The 22,069-nt window shown below is 37.0% G+C and overlaps 1 protein-coding gene across 1 annotated transcript in view; it reads right to left on the bottom strand.

Annotated features, from left to right (window-relative positions):
* Positions 1 to 22,069, bottom strand: part of cdh27 (cadherin 27) — a 40,777-nt gene that overhangs the window by 4,851 nt on the left and 13,857 nt on the right. The window contains exons 5-16 of the mRNA XM_056468376.1: positions 18,792 to 18,955; positions 16,062 to 16,193; positions 15,403 to 15,585; positions 11,138 to 11,433; positions 8,536 to 8,678; positions 7,535 to 7,762; positions 3,791 to 4,012; positions 2,559 to 2,680; positions 559 to 654; positions 376 to 465; positions 199 to 243; positions 3 to 89 (exon numbers count right to left, since the gene is read on the bottom strand). Coding sequence (XP_056324351.1) covers positions 3 to 89; positions 199 to 243; positions 376 to 465; positions 559 to 654; positions 2,559 to 2,680; positions 3,791 to 4,012; positions 7,535 to 7,762; positions 8,536 to 8,678; positions 11,138 to 11,433; positions 15,403 to 15,585; positions 16,062 to 16,193; positions 18,792 to 18,955 — 1,808 coding nt within the window. The remainder of the gene's footprint in view (positions 1 to 2; positions 90 to 198; positions 244 to 375; positions 466 to 558; positions 655 to 2,558; positions 2,681 to 3,790; positions 4,013 to 7,534; positions 7,763 to 8,535; positions 8,679 to 11,137; positions 11,434 to 15,402; positions 15,586 to 16,061; positions 16,194 to 18,791; positions 18,956 to 22,069) is intronic.

Below are 22,069 nucleotides of genomic sequence, written 5' to 3' on the forward strand. Positions count from 1 at the left end.
ACCTGAGTTAGCAAGCTTTGTAAAGTGGATTGGTTGATGAAATAGCTTTTCGCTCTTCTTTGTGAGCCCCTCCTGCTAAATGTGGATCCCTAAGGAGAGTAAAGAAAACCCTATATATTACTGATTTTAAGATTTCACAAGAGCACAGTTTTACTGAAAAGTAACAAGTTTCGACATGCTAACATGATTAAGATTTACCTGGTAGTGGTCACTCTGGTACTGTTTCCACATCCATGACTGATTCTTAACAGCAGAAGAGTAAATGTTAAACTTACACTTAACCATAGGAGAAAAATGCTCATTATAGAAGAACATTTCAGATGCCACTTAGTAGCTTTGAACTCTTCATATTTAGATGCGTAATCACTCTATTACCTCACTGGAATGGTACTTTGATCTGTCTCTAGACCAAGACTCCGCTCGAACTGGCGAACTTGGAGTAGAAGTCACAGTTTTGCTAGACACCTGTGATCAACAAATAAAAATATAACTGTAAATATTTTGGTATCATTTTTTTTATGTTTCCACAAGACATCAGGACAGGAATGTTTCCCATACCTGCTGAAAATCAGCTTTCTTTTGAGTCCAGTTATTGACAATAGTTGTTTCCTTTGACTGACTGACAGACGTTTTCCTCAGTAGAGTAGTCGGGACCTTTATTAAAACAAATGATAGAACAACAGTTATTTGTCATGTTGTAGTCTTAAAACTCTGAAAAATATGACAAAAGTCTTGTCGCCTATCCAAGTTTTAGGAACAACAAATAATAACTTGACTTCTAGTTGATCATTTTGTCTCAGCAGTGGCTTATATGAAAGGCAAAGGCCTCTAGATTACGCTTATTTTACCAAAATAAAATGTGATCATGCCTTGATGTTTAATTATTTAATTAGGACAGTAAGGTCTGACTTTGCTTAGACAAAAGTCTTGTCACTTAACAGAAATGTTGTACAGTATAGAATAAAAAGTCATAGTGCAATGCTTAATAATGTTCAACTCTGGTGACTGGGCTGGTCAATCCTGGAGCACCTTGACCTTCTTTGCTTTCAGGAACTTTGATGTGGAGGCTGAAGTATAAGAAGGCGCGCTATCCTGCTAAAGAATTTGCCCTCTCCTGTGGTTTGTAATGTAAAGGGCAGCACAAATGTCTTGATACCTCAGACTGTTGATGTTGCTATCCACTCTGCAGATCTCTCGCATGCCCCCATACTGAATGTAACCCCAAACCATGATTTTTTCCATCACCAAACTTGACAGATTTTTGTGAGAATCTTGGGTCTACGCGGGTTCCAATAGGTCTTCTGCAGTATTTGTGATGATTGGATCAACAGATGATTAACGGGAAAACTCTACCTTCTGCCACTTTTCAAATGATCAACTAGAAGTCAAGTTATTATTTGTTGTTCTTACAACTGCGATTGACAACAAGACTTTTGTCAGGCAGTGTATATATTAACAGATAGATTAAATATACAGCCATGTGAAAAAAAGTTAGGACATCCTTCGGAATTCCATGTTTTTTCCTATCAGGGCATATTAAAAGGACTTGAAGATATGATGCCAACGAGAACTTCGGAGACAGCAGAAACACTTAGGTAATACACAAATACACCTCATTGAAAATGTGTTCTCCCCATGTTCACATGGGTTTCCTTCGGGTGCTCCGGTTTTCCCCAGGGTCCAAAGACATGCGCTATATGTGAATTGAATAAACTAAATTGACCGTAGTGTATGTGTGTGAATGAGTGCACATGGATGTTTCCCAGTACTAGTTTGCAGCTGGAAGGGCATCCGCTGTGTAAATGCTGGATATGTTGGCGGATCATTCCACTGTGGTGACCCCTGATGACTAAAGGGACTAAGCTGAAGGAAACATACATATGTCATACATATGACCTATTTGAAAAGTACACTATGTATTGTATTGTATAACTGCAGGATAACTATGTTTATATATTATCCCGCCCAATACACAAAAGCTTAACTTTCTGATTTTGAGTGTAATGTGATAACATACACCTTTTGTAAAGCTGCTTTGGAACAATTATTATTGTGAAAATATGCTATACAAATAAAAAACTTCTTGGCAGGTCATAAAACTTGGAAAATTAAACCTTAGATCACCGAAGGTAACAAACTATTTTATTTATTTTTGGGTGAACTGTCCCTTAAACAGTTAAAGTGTCCTACGTTATCATTCATTGCTTTTCCATTCTGACCTTTTTTGTTATATAAATAATGGTATGGTGCAATATGTCATGCTGTTGTTCATATGAGGTTTTCTTTTACAAATTGTGAGATCATGAAAAGTCATGAAATTCAATAGCTTGTCAAATGTTAGCACTAACAGCAAATTATGTTAACAATATGCAAGCCATGCTGCAAGCAAGCAAGCAAGCTAGCTAGCTAGCTAGCTAGATAGATAGATAGATAGATAGATAGATAGATAGATAGATAGATAGATAGATAGATAGATAGATAGATAGATAGATAGATAGATAGATAGATAGATAGATAGATAGATAGATAGATAGATAGATAGATAGATAGATAATTACCATACAATCTGTGCCTGGTTTCTCAATATTTGACGACAGAAGGGCATCTTCTAAGACATTGTCTACTTGTGCCAGAGACTTCACACTCCCGCAAGAGCAAGTAAGGGTCAACAGCAGAAATGCTATCAGGAAAAACATCTTTTTAACATCAAATAGTCATGCACTCACACACATGCTAGTGAGTACCGTATTTTGAATGTTTCAAAAAGTCAAGATGCCCTGACCGATAGTAGGACAATATACACTCACCGGCCACTTTATTAGGTACACCTGTCCAACTGCTCCTTAGTGCAAATTTCTAATCACCCAATCACATACAAGCAACTCAATGCATTTAGACATGTACAGTAGACATGGTCAAGACGATCTGCTGCAGTTCAAACCGAGCATCAGAATGGGGAAGAAAGGGGATTTAAGTGATTCCGAACGTGGCATGGTTGTTGGTGTCAGACGGGCTGATCTGAGTATTTCAGAAACTGCTGATCTACTGGGATTTTCACACAAAATTATCTCTAGGGTTTACAGAGAATGGTCTGAATAAAAGAAAATATCCAGTGAGCGGCAGTTCTGTGGGTGCAAATGTCTTGTTGATGCCAGAGGTCAGAGGAGAATAGCCAGACTGGTTCGAGCTGAAATAACCACTCATTAAAACTGAGGTATGCAGAAGAGCGTCTCTGAACGGTTTCTTGAACATGACAATGAGTTCACTGTACTCAAATGGCCTTCACAGTCACCAGAGCTCAATCCAATTGAGCACCTTTGGGATGTGATGGAATAGCAGATTCGCATCATGGATGTGCAGTCGACAAATAATGTCAATATGGACCAAAATCTCTGAGGAATATTTCCAGTATCTTGTTGAATCCATGCCACAAAGGATTAAGGCAGTTCTGATGGCAAAAGCCAGTCAAACCTGGTAGGTGTACCTAGTAAAGTGGCCAGTGAGTGTATTACAATCATGCTAAATCAAATAATTTTGGTCTGTTGAAATTCTTGATTCTGATTGGCTGTAGCGTGTAAATAGTTTTCGTTGAAACGCACAGGTAGTTTCAGTCAGTTTTGATCACAGTCAAAATTCAGTCAAATATTGCACAAAAAGAGCAAAACTAATTTTTACCTGTACATACCTTGGCAAATGACTATTGCATATTAATAATCCTTTAATGCATGGCAAGCCATTGATTATCCCTTTATTTATAGGTAATTATTGGGAAAAATAATCAACTGCTCACCCAAAACCATGAGTGTGGCAAAAATGGTAATTCCTAACAGACCATTTCCCACTTTTTGCTGTGTGTTGCGCTGGAGCAGGCAGTTTGGTGAGACGGCACAATCACACGCAGCGACAGTGAGGTTCTGGAGGACAAACCTGCCCTGCTTATCAGAAATCTTCACACTCAGTGTGTACAGGCTCGCATAAACTCTTTTATCCTTTACCAAACGCACGGTGTAACCTAAAAGACAAAGTCAAAAAATTATTAAAGAAAGGCTTTTGATCGAAAGACTAGCCAAATGTTAAGAACAATGCTTCCAAAATTGCCTACTGCTCAGTAGTTACTACATTTGAATTTGAATTTACAACAGTGCATGAGGATTTGAAAAGTATGTTCTATATCGTAGGAATGTGAGTAGTATAAATAGAGCTCGGACGTACTACAGTACATCTGCCATTTGTCATTACCACATAACCTACCCGCGTCAGTTGCTTCTCTCCCATTCATGAATTCTCTCACATGGCATTATGGGATAGTGTAGTGCCCATCAGATGTACACTATAGGCCCAATCCCAATTCTACCCCTTAGCCCTTCCCCTTACCCCTACCCCTCGTTTTGCACGTTCCCATGAAGGGGTAATGGTGTCCCAATTCTCTTTAGCTTGAAGACGTAGGGTTAAGGGGAAGGGGTAGATACCCCTTCGAATGAAGATTTTTCAGGACCACACTCGAAATCCAAGGGGTAAGAAAATTTCCCTGAATACACCAGCCACAGTAGCACCCGGAAGTCAGGAGATGAACAAATTAGTATTTTTGTCATTATTATGAATTTTTACAATAAACAAGCACATGTTTTAATATATTCATAACCGCATTCGTGTTTTATTGTCATGCTAAAACAATAACCGCTAAATTTCACTATCTATAGTCCCTAATAATAACTCCTGTACAGCATTTCTACAACATTCTGACACTCGATGACACTCGAATACCCTGTCAGAAAAGTCTAGTGACTGAGAAGGAGCTTTTTACAGTGTCTGCTATAATGTCAATGTTATTTTGGAGTGTTTACATATATGAATATGGCCACGGTGTAAATGCGCAGTATAGTTATGACCTTATTGCCACATTAGATCGTTATGATAACATGATATATGATTTCAATGATTTCCTGAAGATAAATACCAAAAAATAATGCAACTGGAGTAACTACAGCAGTCGCAATTGTCTGATCTTATATGAAGCAAGAGATTGCAATGACATATGATGACGTGTGCAGGTGCTGTCCCAATTCTTAGGGGTACATTTTGAAGCTCTTCCCCTTCACACTTGGTTTTAAGGGCCAAGGGGAAGGAGAAGGGGTATGGGTACAAAAATAGAATTGGGATTGGGCCATAGAATCTCGCTGGAAGTAGAAAGTCATCGTTGTACTTCTCACATACTGTTTTTCGAATTCTATGAATTCTGACATACTACTCTGCTCACATACGTTATTTTGCGTACCTTATGGAAGTATGTGATTTCGGATGTAGTCTGTGATTATAATCGTTCAAGGTGCTGGCAGTGGTATTTAGAAAGGTCTTGACTCTAGAGTTGACTAGAGCTCTGCTCACACTGTGCGATTTTAGCCATGATTTGGTCATCTGAGACAAATTTGGGAAATCCTAAAAAATCCTATTAGTTATCATCAAATTTTCCCTCTGATGAAGTTCTGCAGTGAAGATTTCAGGCATTTTCCTGCAGTGTGACTTTAGCTTAGACCACAAACCAGTAGGAGCATTGAATCTGACTATCATGGCTATCAGCACAAACATTTCAAACCATTTTCAAACAACAAAACTTTCTTCTGGTTTTATTATGGACCCTTTTCAAAAGACTGTTATGACGGGTTTAACAGTCATCAGCATCTTACAGAGACTATAGAATACACAAGACGTGTTACTCCTGTAATTTTGAATGGGGAAAAGGTCAACAAACACATTAAAATCTCAACGAATACTTGCTTCAAAGACATAAAAATATATCCACATAAAGCTTGAAATCTGTACTTTTACATGAACCACTTAGACCTGAAAACAAAATTTTTTTGGTTTTGTAATCTCTATGGAACGAAAGCGAGGTACAGTCCGTCCAGTCAAACGCACGTCATTTCTGGAGGAGTTTCGCCATCAAGACCAAGTTGTGAATTACTTCAGAAGAGCAGCGCGACCTGATGAAGCATTATTCAAAGGATGATAATGTGTAGAACGGCCATAAATGAGGTTGGTGTCGTGATCTTGTTTCTTTCGAGTGTACATGCGCATTAGCTTGGGCAACCTAAAAATATGCAGATTTTGTTTGATTTGAACGTTTAGAAATGAAACTTATGGTCCCTAAGTTGTTATTTAATTTTATTGGTGATTCTAAATATGTAATGTAATCGAAAATTTGGCAAACAGTTTTGGAGAATTTGATGTTTCCCCATTCAGACAGAATGCCAGAGCTTACCGCCCGAGAGGCATTTTAAAGATGGCCACCGAACAGTGCTTAATTTGTAAATTTCGAGGAGGGAGAGGTGTCGCAGACTAAAGGGAATAGCAGGTGGGGGATTGGTTGGTGGGGGGTTGTCACGGACTAAAGTGAAAGGAGGGAACGGGGGTTTGGGGATGGTTGCGCGAACGAAAGGGTGAAGAGGTGGGGGGACGGTGGGTGGTTGTCACATACGAAAGTGAATAGCGGGTGGGGGGGTAGTCGTAGACGAAAGTGAAGAGCGGGGGGTGGGGGGGATATTGGTTTGGGGATTGTCGTGAACAAAAGGGTGAAGAGGTGGGGGACTGTGGGTGGTTGAAAGTGAATAGCGGGTGGGTGGGGTTGTCGTTGACGAAAGTGAAGAGGGGGAGAGGGGTTAAGGAGGTGTTGTGGACGAAAGTGAAGAGGGTTGGGGAGTCGTGAAAGAAAGTAAAGAGTGTGGGGGGGCAGTGGTGTGTGCGAGCAGGTGTGAGGAGGGGGAATCAGTAAAATTAGGTGCTAAATCAGATTTCAGGATCCAGATTAGGTGCTGGATCCAAATCCGGTTTGTTCTGGCACAAATTAAGCTCTGCCACTGAATGAAATGACTTGACTTATAGGGAGTTTGAGCTTAAAAAGACCTGAAAGTTTTAATAATATTTAGATTTTTAAAAATGTATGTATGTTTATATGTATTTATGTATGTATTACATTATTTTTGCATCAAATTGCTAATAACTATCTCTGTGAGTTGTTTCTAATGCAGTGTCTATGGGCGGGACAGTAAATTGGACGTTGTTCTCTCCTTTGGCTGCCGTTATCAGTCTCACAGAATTGTTTTTCCTTTTTCTGAAAGTCTTGATAATACCATTGTGGAGTTTTTATTTTTATTATTTAAGCAAATAGGATTGTAAAAAAACTCTCCAATTTACTCCCATTTGTTGTACTCTCCCATTTACTACGCTCTAAATTGAATGTGAAAAAGGTCCATTGAGGCATGCTGTGAGTAAATTAGTGCTACAGTTTGTTTCTGTTTGCCGTGAGGCATCATGTCAGAATGCGGGATAGTGTAAGTGTCTCAGATGGATGATGTCAAACTTTACTTGCATGTCCGTATGTTTGGCACATTTTGATTGTTATTCAGTATGACATTATGGCTGAGATATTACAGTGTGACAGAGGGATCATGTTCATGCAGTCTGACATGCTACAACCTTTTAGAATGATTGAAAATCACATAGTGACACAAGCTTAAGAAATAATATTATTATTTACCATAGCTTGGGTCAAAACTCCATCCTTCCTTATGGTCTCCTATAATTTCAAAACTGAACGGCCCACTGTAGGGATCTCCATCGAGGTCCTGCGCTGAGACCTCTGCACTTGACAATTGGTCAGACTGACAGACAGAAACTCTGTTTTCCTTTAGCAATGGGACGTTATCATTTTTGTCTTCCACGTAGACCTGAATCGTGGCAGTGCTTGTCATTGGAGGATGGTCATCTGGTGTGGAAAATCAGAATTTCAACAGGGATAAGGAGGTGTAATGCAGACAATACAGACTGGTTAAGACCTAAAATGCTGGGATAAGTGTTGGAAAAAGGAAAGTATTTTTTATTATTTTTGACTCTTCTTATTAGACAATTGTATTTGTAATGCTTAAGGTGATATTAACCAAACTTCTTCTCAAGTGTGATATGCCTTGCATACTAATGAAGCATTTTTGCATAAGTAGATGAAGCTGATTGAAATGCAAAGACCCGATTGTCTAAAATTAACTTGAGCTCTGCAGCTAAACTTACTGTGAGCAGAGATGGGTTGAAAATGAATGAACCAAGAATATTTGCACTTGAAAGGTCTTATGCTGTTAACATTGTGGAGAGAATTTGGAAAAAAAGAAGACGTATGTATGGGTGCGGCCAACGGAGGACTGGAAAATGATTGACAAGTAACGAATTCCACTAAATTCCACCTGTTAATATCAGCTGCATATAAAATCTAGAGTCAGGACATGAAAATTTTTGCGCACTTCCTGAATGTAATTCTTGCATTGCATTGGGGATTACCAGAAATCTGTGAATGAAATTATTCAGTTGTATCCAATAAATTACTAATATCTTTGACATTTAAGAAAACTCACTCCTGACCTTTTTTATTGAACACAAATGGAATTAAGCAATTCTTTCAACAATAACTCCAGCATCCCTGAAATCCAATGTGCAGGACAAGCACATTGAGAAATGGATGGATTTAGGTGTGTATCCATATTTTATTACCTTTTTCTGTCACAAGGACAAAAATTGTGTAAGTCCCGTTGGTCACATAACTCGATTCTCTGTCCACTGTCTCTTTTACAAAGATTTCTCCTGTTGTTTTGTCCACTCTGAACCAGCCAGCAGGGTCGTGTTCAATAGAATACCTATAATAGAGGAACCTGTTATATTAACAAGAACACTGAATCCCCCCACCAAAAGGTATTTAGAAACTTCCGGACAGTTAAAGCCAGCATGCATTGCCGTTATATTAAATGAGTTATGAATTGAGAAATCATGTTTTCCTTGATTTTTTGACATTAATTTTCCTTTTTATTCATCTGGGGTCACCACAGCGGAATGAACCGCCAACTTATACAGCATATGTTTTACGCAGCGGATGCCCTTCCAGCTGCAATCCATCACTGGGAAACATCCATACACACTCGTTCACACACATACACTACGGACAAATTTGCTTATTCCTTTCACCTATAGCGCATGTCTTTGGACTGTGGGGGAACATGCAAACACCATACAGAAATGCCAACTTGCTCAGCCTGGATTCGAACCAATGACCTTCTTGCTGTGAGGTGACAGTGCTAACCACCGAGCCACGTGTCACCCATCTTTTGACACATTGAAGGTAATTTTATCATTTAAAAAAACTATAATCTAAGTGAAAGTCTAATAGACGTATTACAATAGTTAAAAAAAGACTAGTCATCAAATAAACAGATTAGACAAACTACACATATATTCATTCATTTCTGTCTATTTGATGTTGTCAAAAAATGGGTTTCAAATTATAAAATAATGTACACTAAATAATGTTTTTAACGTGAAAGTCTTGATTATATTATGTGTACCTCAGAAACTTCAGTTCATGAACCCTTTAAGTTCAAAATATCAGTGTTTTTTAACACTTGTGGCAATGTGATTTTGAGAAGAGTAACTAATAATATTGGTGCTATCAAATGATTATTTATTTTAAAAGTGGGACTTTTTAATGTTTTGTAAAGAATTTTTTTCTGCTCAAATAATAAAATCAGTTTTGTGAAATGTAACTTAAATTTAAAATAAATGTTTTCTATTTTAATATATTCTATCATGAATTTATTCCAGCGAAGTACTCCATAAACGTTCTGACAGTTTTCAAGATATGTATAATGTGATTAACTGATAAAATATGAAGCGGAGGGCCGACACGCTGGCTTAATGGTTGGCACTGTGACCTCACAGCAAGAAGGTTGCTGGTTTGAGTCCTGGCTGGGTCAGTTGGTGCTTTTGTGTGGAGTTTGCACGTTGCACGTTTCTCAAAATATTGAGAAAATCAGCTTAAAAGTCCATATGACCTGTTTAGTGATGGACATAACTTATCAAAAAATAGCTTTTCTTATATTTACAGTGGTAAATTAGCAAAATATTCATGGAACATTGTTTTCATGCAATAATCGAATGTGTTTATTGACCCATAGAATATTTTTAAGCTACACTGCAACTAGTTTTGTAGTCCAGGTCACATATACACTACCTGACAAAAGTCTTGTCGTCAATGCCAGTTGTAAGACCAACAAATAATAACTTGACTTCTAGTTGATCATTTGGAAAAGTGGCAGAAGGTAGAGTTTTCAGATGAATCATCTGTTGATCCAATCATCACAAATACTGCAGAAGACATATTAGAACCCGCAAGCGCTATACAAATAAAGGTGAATTGAATTGAATTGAATAGTTGCCATTTTGGCCTATTGTGTTTTTTGCTCGCCAGGTGTCTGCACAGGTCACGTGACTGAAAACTATCAATAAACATCAACAGTCAGGAGACTTTTAAAGTCCAGAAAAGGAACCAAAAACATTGTCAAAACATTCAGTGTGACTTCAGTGGTACATTTTATAAGATTCTGGCAAAAATCAGTCAAGTTCGGTGAAGGAAAAATCATGGTTTGGGGCTACATTCAGTATGGGGGCATGTGAGAGATCTGCAGAGTGGATGGCAACATCAACAGCCTGAGGTATCAAGACATTTGTGCTGCCCTTTACATTACACCACAGGAGAGGGCAAGGGGGCGCTCCTCATACTTCAGCCTCCACATCAAAGTTCCTGAAAGCTAAGAAGGTCAAGGTGCTCCAGGATTGGCCAGCCCAGTCACCAGACAGGAACATTATTGAGCATGTCTGGGGTAATATGGAAGAGGCTTTGAAGACGAATCCAAAGAATCTTGATGAATGCTGAGAGTCCTGCAAGAACGCTTTCTTTGCCATTCTGGATGACTTTATTAATAAGTTTTTTGAGTCATTGCAGAGATGTATGGATGCAGTCCTCCAAGCTCATGGGAGTCATACACTATAATAATTCTTTTTCCACTGCACCATGACTTTATATTCTATACTGGACATTATTTCTAATGTCCCAATTATCTAGAGGCGAAATGCCCTTCATATAGGCCACTTCTGATACCAAATGATCAATTAGAAGTCAAGTTATTATTTGTTTTTCATAAAACTTGGATAGGCGACAAGACTTTTGTCAGGTAATGTATAGATCTAGACATTTTAAATGTCATTTTAGTGTCCAGTTAAGCAAAATGATCCTTTCGATTAATCAAACACATAAGAAACCTACTCTAGTTTATGGGGACGTCCAGTGTCAGGATCTACTGCTTTCACTTGGTCCACAAAAGCTCCAATAGCACCATTTTCTTCTAAAATGACTTTCCGTACTGGATCTGTGAAATATGGAGGGTCATTTGCATCTTCCACTGTGATGGTAATATTCTTAGAGGATGGTTTTGATGGATTTGAGATGACAGTCCAGAGGCCACTTGGAGATCTCTCCTTTACCACACAAGAGAAATACGGCACTTCGTTCTCTACGGAGATGCTGAGTTTATGTTCTGTTTGTTCTTCAAAGTCCAGAGGCTGCATGGAGAGAAAAGAAATGAGTAAGCAAACAAATGAACAAAGAAACAAATGCGTCTTAATGACAAGGTTTATCAAGATTACAATATAATAAATGCATTAATGCAAAAAAAAAAAAAAAATAAAATAATCAATATAAAAATAATCAGTTCCAGTGCATTTTTTCTCAAATATATAAATACAGTATTTTTATTATTTATTACACAAAAACAACCGTAATAAATGTGATTAGCAAAATGAATAATGTTGGTTCATTCATTAGTTGGCTGGTTGGTTCATTCCTTGATTGGCTGGTTGGTTGGTTGGTTGGATCATTTGTTCAATGGTTGGCTTCATTTCTTGGTTGGTTGGTTTGTTCATTCATTGGTTGGTTGGCTGGTTGGATCATTGGTTCATTGGTTGGTTTGTTCGTAACTTGGTTGGTTGGTTTGTTCAGTCATTTGTTGGTTGGTTGGTTGGTTGGTTGGATTATTGATTCAGTGGTTGGTTTATTCGTGGGTTGGTTGATTGGTTGGTTTGACATTTGGTTCATTCAATGATGGCTGGTTGGATGGTTGGTTGGATCATTGTTTCATTGGTTGGTTCATTAGAGGGTTAGTTGGTTGGTTTGTCATTTGGTTCATTCATTGATTGGCTGATTGGTTGGTTGGTAGTTTGGTTGGTTGGATCATTGGTTCATTGGTTGGTTCATTCAATGGTTGGTTTGTTGGTTGGTTGGATCATTGGTTGGTTCATTCGTGGGTTGGTTGGTTGGTTGGCTGGTTGGTTCGTTCATTGTATGGTTGGTTGGTAAGTTGGTTGGTTTGGTGGTTGGTTCATTTATTGATTAGCTGGTTGGTTGGATAATTGGTTCATTGAATGGTTCATTCGTGGGTTGGTCAGTTGATTTGTTGGTTGGTTCATTCATTAATTGGCTGGTTGGTTGGTTAATTGGTTGGTTGGTTCATTTATTGACTGGCTGGGGTGCATTTCCCAAAACCATTGTTAGCCAACTAAGGTCGCGCCAACGAACATTCGCAAACTGCGCAAACTGCAAACAGCTACCTCTGGAGCTGTAGTTAGAAACATAGTTTCTGGCTGTGTTCTATTGCCATTTATCCCCCCATGTCCTATTCATTTAGAACATTCTAACATTCAAAGTAAGAATTATTAAAAATAAAAAAGCTATAAAGTCATCACACTTAGGTGTAATTTGCTTTCAAACTATTTTTACAGTTCAGTTTTAGCGATCTTCATGTTTACAATTGTGCTCCCTTCGCAGTGCACTTTGCAAAACATTGATGTAATTTTAAACACAGCCTCATGATAAAAGCTATAGGTGACCTATTATTTAAAAGCAGAAGTTATGTTACGTCTCCAAAGCTTGTGAAAACAAAAAAGCATATGTTAATTCTTTTAATTTTTAGTGGGTTATATATTGAGAATCTGTATGTATGACATGAGCCTGCTGGTTCGAAATTTCTGCAGTGGTTTACATGTGTCAAATTGTAAAAGTAGACTTTTCAAAAAAATAAATAAACAATATCCTACTTAATAATAATAATAATTATCATCATCATCATCAAAATCATCATCACCATTAAAATTATTATTAAAGTATGTTATTAAATAAGTATTATTATAAAAAAAATTCTCATTTCTAATAAATAATAAATATTACATTTCATTTTATAATAAATAGCCTCATTATTTATTTATATGATTTATCTGATATTAGAATACGTGTTAGCTTTTGAAAGTGATATGTTTTAGAATAGAATATGTAATGTTCAACTTCTCAATAATATTAGTAAAGCAAACATAGGCCCTATGTGCCATCTACATATATTTCAATTAATATGGAAAGCGAGTGCATGTTTTTACAGAATCTAATATTGGATTTTATTTTAAATGTGTGTGTGTTTAAAACAATATAATTTGCACAAAGAAGTTATGCGTTCTTCTCTAAAGAAGTAGTTACTCCACCCAGTTTAGAGCATCATTTTGGGCATTTTACGTTATAACTAACGTGGTTCAAGCGATGGATCTGCGACAGAGAAACTAAGCGTTTTGGGAAACACTCTTTACTACATCGTTCTTTTCCCAAACTATGCATCGTACTATGAAAGTTCAGCCGCGAGTTACGTTGTTGTTTGGGAAACACACCCCTGGTTGGTTGGATCATTAATTCATTGGTTGGTTTGTTGGTTGGATCATTGCCTCATTGGTTGGTTCATTCATTGGTTGGTTGGATCATTGGTTCATTGGTTAGTTCATTCATTGGCTGGTTGGTTCATTCATTAATTGGCTAGTTGGTTGGTTAGATGGTTAGTTTGTTTGTTTGTTGGTTGGTTGGTTGGTTGGTTGGTTGGTTGGTTGGTTGGTTGGTTGGTTGGTTGGTTGGTTGGATCATTGTTTGATTGGTTGGTTCATTCATTGGTTGGTTGGTTGGTTTGCATATTGTTCATTCATTGATTGGCTGGTTGGTTGGTTGGTCGGTTGGTTGATTGGACCATTGGTTGGTTCATTCATTGGTTGGTTGGTTGGTTGGATCATTGGTTGATTCATTTGTAGATTAGTTGGTTGTTTCGTTCATTGTATGGCTGGTTGTTTACTTGGTTGGTTTGTTGGTTGGTTCATTCATTAATTGGCTGGTTGCTTGGATTCCTGTTTCATTGATTGGTTCATTCGTGGGTTGGTCGGTTGGTTTGTTGGTTGGTTTGTTCATTGATTGGCTGGTTGTTTAGTTGATTGGTTTGTTGGTTGGTTAATTCAGTGATTGGTTGGTTGGTTGGTTGGTTGGTTGATTGGTTGGTTGGTTGGATCATTAGTTCATTGGTTGGTTGGTTTGTTGGTTGGATCGTTGGCTCATTGGCTGGTTCATTGGTTAGTTAATTCGTTGGCCGGTTGGTTCATTCATTGATTGGCTGGTTGGTTGGTTAGATGGTTGGTGGGATTCTTGGTTTATTGGTTGGTTCATTCATTGGTTGGTTGGTTGGTTGGTGGTTGGATCATTGGTTCATTGGTTGTTGGTTTGTTTGTTTGTTGGTTGGTTGGTTGGTTGGTTCCTTCTTTGGTTGGTTGGTTCATTCATTGGTTTGTTTGATGGTTCATTCATTCATTCATTCATTTATTCATTCATTCATTATATGAAAGTTTCGATGAATAATTGAAAAATTTGTGACAAATATATGTAAAAAGATTAATCTGATAAGTAAATATTAGGGATATTTATCAGCTGATATTGGATTATGTAAAGCTATCGGCAAATGAGAAATAATATTAAAAAGGCTGATACCAATGGTTTATTAATTACATGGAGGAAATGGAATAAACATTTTTATCTAATTTTTTTTTTTTTTGTAAAAAATGTCCGATGTGTGTCGAGAAAGCAGCTAGTGTGCTCGATCCTCTTGCTCTGACACAAAATCATTGGTTAGTTTGGGCTAAAATATCTTGGTCAATAAAAGAAACCAACTGAACCTTAGTGAGTCAGTATTTTTCTGGAGAACCAAAATGTATTATTTATACATAGCAACAGAACTGGCTTTATTTCTTAAGATTATTAAATAAATATCTTCATCTATTATATATCAAGTAAAAGTTACTGTTGCTAAAACAAATACTGAATGTCAAAAAAAAATCACATTTGAAAGTTGTCATATTGTAATTTATCTTAACGTCTGCTTCTATTTTTGTTGAAGGCTGACTGTTAAATGGATTCAATCAATGTTCAGTAAAACTAATTTAGCAGAGAAAAAACTAGCTAGACCAATATCGGTATCAATATAGTTGTTCCCAAAATTATATCCCACCAAAATATCTTATGACACAGACATTTAAGAACACATTTAATTGCATGTATTTTATCTTATGTTGTCTATCCTACTAATTACACCCAAATTATTTGATTTACCTAATTTTATATTGTTTTATTTTTTCTGATGATGAGATTTTTGAATATAAGAACATTATGATGTGTAAACATACCTTAACCACTGTAAGTATGCCATCGTTGTTGTCTGGATCAGTACGAATGGAGAAGTGACCACCTTTATCCCCTTCAATGGAGTATCTGACCCTCCATGCAGCAGTGGGACGTGTATCAGCATCGGTTGTGTGTATTTTGAGAGGGGAGGTACCATTTGTCCCCTCCACCACATTACCTGAACCCTAAAAAAGTGGAGAGGAAATAGAAACATCACCATATTTTGTCCTAGCCCTTCTCCTTGATACTCATTCATTAATTTTCCTTCGACTTAGCGCCTTTATTATTAGGGGTCACCACAGTGTATTGATCCACCAACTTATCCAGATTATGTTTGATGCAGTGCATGCCCTTCAAGCTGCAACCCATCACCGGGAAACACCCATACACACTCATTCACACACATGCACTATGGATAATTTAGCTTACCCAATTCACCTATAGCGCATGTATTTGGACTGTAGGGGAAACCAGGGCACCTGGAGGAAACCCACGTGAACAAGGGGAGAACATGCAAACTCCACACAGAAATGCCAACTGACCCTGCCGAGGCTCGAACCAGCGACCATCTTGCTGTGAGGCAATCGTGCTACCCAGTGTGCCACCATGATGCCCCATATTTCAAATGAATCTTCAATATTTTGAAAAGACAAACACTAACCGTTTGCCCTGTGATAACCGGTATGTGGTTGTTTCCATCCTGCAGGTTGATTACTATAGTTGCTGTGCTGGACAACTTTACAACCTCTCCACGGTCCTTTGCCTCAACCATTATAATGTATTTACTAGCCACCTGAAAAAGAAAACCAGTTAGACTCCCACATACATGCTGTAATAAAATGTGCACGTTAACCTTAAATCATCTGAAAAAATGTCAAAATATCATAAAGGCAGGTTTTCACTTGTTACTGTAACACTGAGACTGGACTGTGATGTCTGTTGTTCTCTAGGGCACTAACATGATAGCTCATGTCTAGTTACTGCTATATTCAAATGCTATAGCATGACACACAGGTTTTTCAGGCATGCATATGCCGAGGTGTAGTATGCTATGGCCTGAATGAACTGGGTTTGTAAGAACAACCTATTTACAGTTGAAGTCAAAGGTGAAGTCCCATTTTTCTTTTTCAAATATTTCCCAAATGATGTTTAATAAAGCAAGGAATTTTTCACACCATTACCTATAATTTTTTTTCTTCTGGAGAAAGTCTTATTTTCTTTATTTTAGCTAGAATAAAAGCAGTTTTCAATTTTTTAAAAAACATTTTATGGTCAATATTATTAGCCCCTTTAAGCAATGTTTTTTTCCCCTACAGAACAAACCATCATTATACAATAGCCCCTTTCACACAGTGATACCGGTAAATATCTGGAAAATTACAGGAACAACTTTACTGGTAAATTCACAAAAGAGCTGTTCACACAGGCACTGATGTTCCGGAATTTTTCCAGAAAAAAAAAAAAAATCCAATAAAACAAGCTGTTACATATTTAAAATACTATAGTAATTTATAGCAAAGGGAAATATTTAGCAATGGGAATTATATTGTATACATTTTTAAATTCTTCATAAATAATTCATTAGTATTCATTAGTAACTATCATAAACTAATAGTAATTACCATAGTTTATTTTAGCCTTTACAACAGTAATCTTTCCAACACACTGGGACGCTTTTGGTTTGCGTTTATCGTCAGCGCTTTGAGACGTTTTTCCGGATTCAAAACCAAGTGATTTTCACTGGCGTTGAGCAGAAGAGCACGTAAAAACACTCCTTGACGTTAGTTGGCACTACACAACTTTAAGCTTCTGATGCCCGCTCGTAACAAAGAAGAAGAAGAGAGAAAGTTAACATGCTTGTTTTTAAAGTTACTGCAGCTCCGTGCACGTGAACAAAAGTGCCAATCTCATCGATGGAGAAGGTTTTGATATAGTGGGTCAAAACAAAAAAAAAGTTTGTTCAAAAATGACGCTTTTACACCTGCCATTTAAAGAGCGTTGGTGTGCACGATCACATTGGTGCCCTTTGTTTAGTTACGAGGCGTTAAACATCGACGGAAAACGCGAAACACAGCAGGTGTGCACGGGCCTTTAGCCTTGGTTGGCGACATCACCGACCAGAGCAAGAGGTGGCAGTAACTCATCAAAAAGTTTGTTGTCGACCACAGAAAAACAGGTAGAAGAAGAAATTGTCATTCTCATCGTCATATGGCTTTATTTTCTTCGGCTAGACAGCGGCCTCACAGCTCTGTGAATGTCGGTGTCGTCGTATTGATCAGCGGTCGATATATATAGCTTGTGTGGTTGCTACTGCGCTACTTGACAAAAAAATAGCTTACATTCTGAAAAGCTATTTGATTTATAAAGTAGCGACGCTACTGAGAAATGTAGTTATAGCAGAATAGCACCGCTTTAATAAATGGCCTTAGCAGAAGGCATCATGCAAATCAAAAACAGGCAAGGCAACAGATAAATATTATTTAACATATCCCAGATTTAGATGTAATCTTTTACATTTTCATAAGTAACTGTAATTTAATTACACATTTTTCTGTAACGAATTACAGTTACATTTATTTTGTAATTAAATTACATAACGCCGTTACATGTAACTAGCATGTAACTAGTTACTCCCCAACACTGATATTATATATAATATTATGCAACAAAATATAATTATCTTGGTCACATCTGTACCAGAACAAATTTGCATGCTCGATCCATGCGATCGGTTCGGGCCGGGGTGAGTCCGCCAAGCTCCTCCTTCCGAGTGATTTCACGTAATTTGAGACAAACACGCGAAGGTGACGTGATGCTCTCCACATGTATCAAAACCATAGATCGAAACAGACGGTGAAATGGGAAAATGTAAGTTTGCATGCTCCTGGTTGGAGAAAGACGAGATTTTGAACAGTGAATGAAGCCTGTCGCTGAAAACAACCGCGTTATTTATTCTTTCAAGCTTTGTTTCTTCCGAGCTTATCTGAGTTCTGTTGCATGGTTGTGCTCCATTGATTTATTTAACTACAACTGTTTATTAGCAACTGTTTATCAAGTTAAAAGTTTGATATTAATTTGAACTTGAAGTGGCGATGAGGTCTTAAAATCTTCTAAGAAGGTCTTTAAAAAGTCTTAAAAAGGTATTGAAATTGCCTTTAGGATTCCTGCATATACTGTACTCTGTAGTAAAACATTATGTACTGTCAAAATGGCAAAGATAAAATAAATCAGTTATTAGAAATTGAGTTATTAAAACTATTATGTTTAGAAATGTGTTGAAAAAAATCTTCTTTCTATTAAACAGAATTTGGGGGAAAAGTATACAGGGGGGCGAATAATTCTGACTTCAACTTTATTTCTCATTACTTTTGAATAATGTCTGCATGAATACCTCATAATCAAAGCATCCTTTAAAGGATATTGCTCCACTATCTTGGATGTAGAATTCCACATTTTTAGTAGTCGGCGCCACAGAAATGATTTTGTAATCAATGGTGGAATTCGGAGTTCCCGCTGCATCCTTATCGATGGCTAAAACACCTACAATAAAGCCACCTGCAAACAGATAATAGACAGAAAATTACTCATGTTAAAGAAAATGGAAATCTGTTTTTTACATATCTGAATACTCAATTATTTCATTTGTAGAAAGCATAAACAATCTAGGCGGCATGGTGGCTCAGTCAGTGGTTAGCACTGTCACCTCACAATAAAAAGGTCACTGGTTTGAGCCTCAGCTTGGGCTAGCTGGCGTTTCTGTGTGGAGTGTGCATGTTCTCCCTGTGTTCGCGTGGGTTTCCTCCAGGTGCTCCGGTTTCCCCCACAGTCCAAAGACATGCAGTATAGGTGAATTGGATTAATTAATTTGGCCATAGTGTATGTGTGATTGTGTGTGAGTGAATGAATGGGTGTTTCCCAGTACTGAGTTGCAGCTGGAAGGCCATCACTTTGTAAAACATATGCTGGAATAGTTGGCTGATCATTTCGCTGTGGCGACCCCTGATAAATAAGGGACTAAGGAAGGAAAATGATTGAATAAATTAATAAACAATCTAAAAACAGTACCCAGCTATTGGTGAATATATAAAATGTGAATAATTGAATTAGTAAAAACTTTAAAAGTAAAAAACTTAACAGAAACATTTATTCACAATTTAGACAGGTTATAAGGTGTTGCAGTGGTATACATGTGAGTAAATTAAGATACAATTACTGTCAATCTATTATGTAAGATTTTACGTATATTGTGTATTTATTTACAATGATGATAATATAAGTAAAATAAACATATTTCAGTAATTATTATGTGAAAAGTTAAAGAGTTTAAACTCCAGCTTCCCCCAAAACACCTGGCAGGAAGTTACAAGTATGATCTTGATTGGCCGGTTCAGTTGGAAAACTCTTCAAGACAGTGACCCTCCAGGACTGGACTCCCCTGATCTAAAGTGCCTGGTGCAAGTGCACTCAGGGTGTGTTCAAATCCACCCTTGCTAGTTTAACTATGGAAAAACATTTGGTGCACCAGTGTTTTGGTTTAACTAGTTTCCGGTGAGCTCCTGCAGATTTGTTAGATCTTCACAATCCTAACAATACACCCATAAAAAAATGTACATTCTTTTTATATGATGTTGCTATCATTGTAAATACTGCTTATTTCATTATCTCTATTGGAAGACGAGCAATTAATAAAAAAATAAATAAAAAGCTTAAAGCTCCCTTATCCTCTTAAGGCTCAAGGTGTTTTTTACATGCATTTTTTATTTCTCTTTGCTATTTGGGCTTATTGGAACATAATTAGAATAAAAATGTAAGTATCATCTTTTAAAGCGATGTACTTTTAGAGAAAAATGATGTCCATATATGTGGACTCGTGGTCCAAATTTACACAACACTTTTTCCTGAATGTTTTTAATGCATATTTAACATAGATTTTTTTTTTAACTTGCTTTGACTATCAGAGGGTAAAACTATTTTTTTCCCCATTTTGGACAATTAAAAATAGGGTTTGGGACATTTCATATGCTGCAAAACAGTTGCAGGATGACACTGTATGTCTGTCGCAAAATATAAAACATTCAAAGTATTTTAAATAGCTGAAAAAGGCCCCTGTCAGAAATCACGCTCAGTGTGTGGGGGGGATGGCAGTTGCAGAAATCACACTGAGTGGGAGGAGGAGGGGGGGGGGTGGAGTATTGCGGGGGGCTACGCCATGGGCCCTAGGAAGTTATGGGATTTAAACTCGTAGTCTAAAAGGGATAGTTCACCCAAAAATGAAAATTCACTTAAGATATAGTAACAGCTATATTGATTAGTAATGATGGAAATTTACCATCATCTACTCGCCTTTTATGAGTTTTTTTTGGTTTTGCTTTTTTGTTAAACACAAAGGAAGATATTTTGAGAAATGCTGGAAACTTGTAACCATTGACTTCCATAGTATTTGTTTCTCCTTCTATGGACGTCAGTGATTACAGGTTTTCAGCTTTCTTCAAAATACATTCTTTTTGTATTCGATAAAAGATAGAAACTCAACATGGCTTGGAACCACTTGAGTAAATAAAGAGTACATTTTCATTTTGGGGTGAACTATCCTTTTAACTTGTGTCTAACACTCAAAAACTGATAATATCACAGAAACAAAAGGCTGTTCCTTTAAATAAGCGACACAATAGCCCACTTCATACTAGGCATGGGATTTTAACTAGTTTTAAGGTTTCAGCGGTTTGAAAAAGTCAAGGTTAACACCGCAAAAAAATTTGGTCATTTTGATGGTCTGTTTGTTGAATTAAGTTACATTGCATCTACATGCCAACAAATTCTCATTAGATTAGAAGTAGACTGCTTAGTTGGGGTTAGGGTTAGTGTAAGTTGACATGTACTTGCAAAGTTTCTTGTAGTCACTTTAGATGTTAAGCAGACAGTCTATGATACTCAAATGGACCATCAAAATAAAGTGTTACCAAATTTTCTGTTAAACTATTCCTAAAGTTTATGTTTTTTAATGTATTTTTTATGTGTTGTAAAAAAAATCTGTGGTTCTGAAACTAATAAAGGCAGCAGAAGTCAATGATTTATTTGAATTATTTAGCCTGACATATTTACTCTTACAAAATATTATAAATGTTAACTAAACTGAATATTGTGTTAAATTGGGGAGGTTTACCCAGACATGTAAAAATAACTTATTTTAGAGCAGTAATCACAACACTGTGATACAGTGAAACCGTGATATTTTTACCCAAGGTTATCATACCGTCAGAATCTTATACCAGCCCATGCTTACTTCATACAGTCTTTGAATGACGATGTCTTTGAAGCAAACAAAATAATGTGTACGAACTCATATCTTTAATTTGCATTATTTAAAATCTGGAAAACTTTTACTTTTCTAGAGGATTCAAATGTCCAAGTAATGGTTGTTCCTGTGAATACTGTTATTTGACATGCATCTCATACATCCTGCCTAAAGCGATAGTTCGCCAAAAAAAATTATTTAAATTTGACTCACTCTCCACTTCCAAACTTATTTGATTATTTTTTTATTGTTGTTGAACACAAAGGAAGATGAAAGAATGTTGGAAAAAACTGTCAATTACTTTTTTTCCCAACATTCTTCAGAATATCTTGTTTTGGGTTCAACTAAAGAAAGAAATTCATAGCAAGTAAAAG

The sequence above is a fragment of the Danio aesculapii genome, chromosome 11 (assembly GCF_903798145.1).
Source record: "Danio aesculapii chromosome 11, fDanAes4.1, whole genome shotgun sequence".
Lineage (NCBI taxonomy): Eukaryota > Metazoa > Chordata > Actinopteri > Cypriniformes > Danionidae > Danio > Danio aesculapii.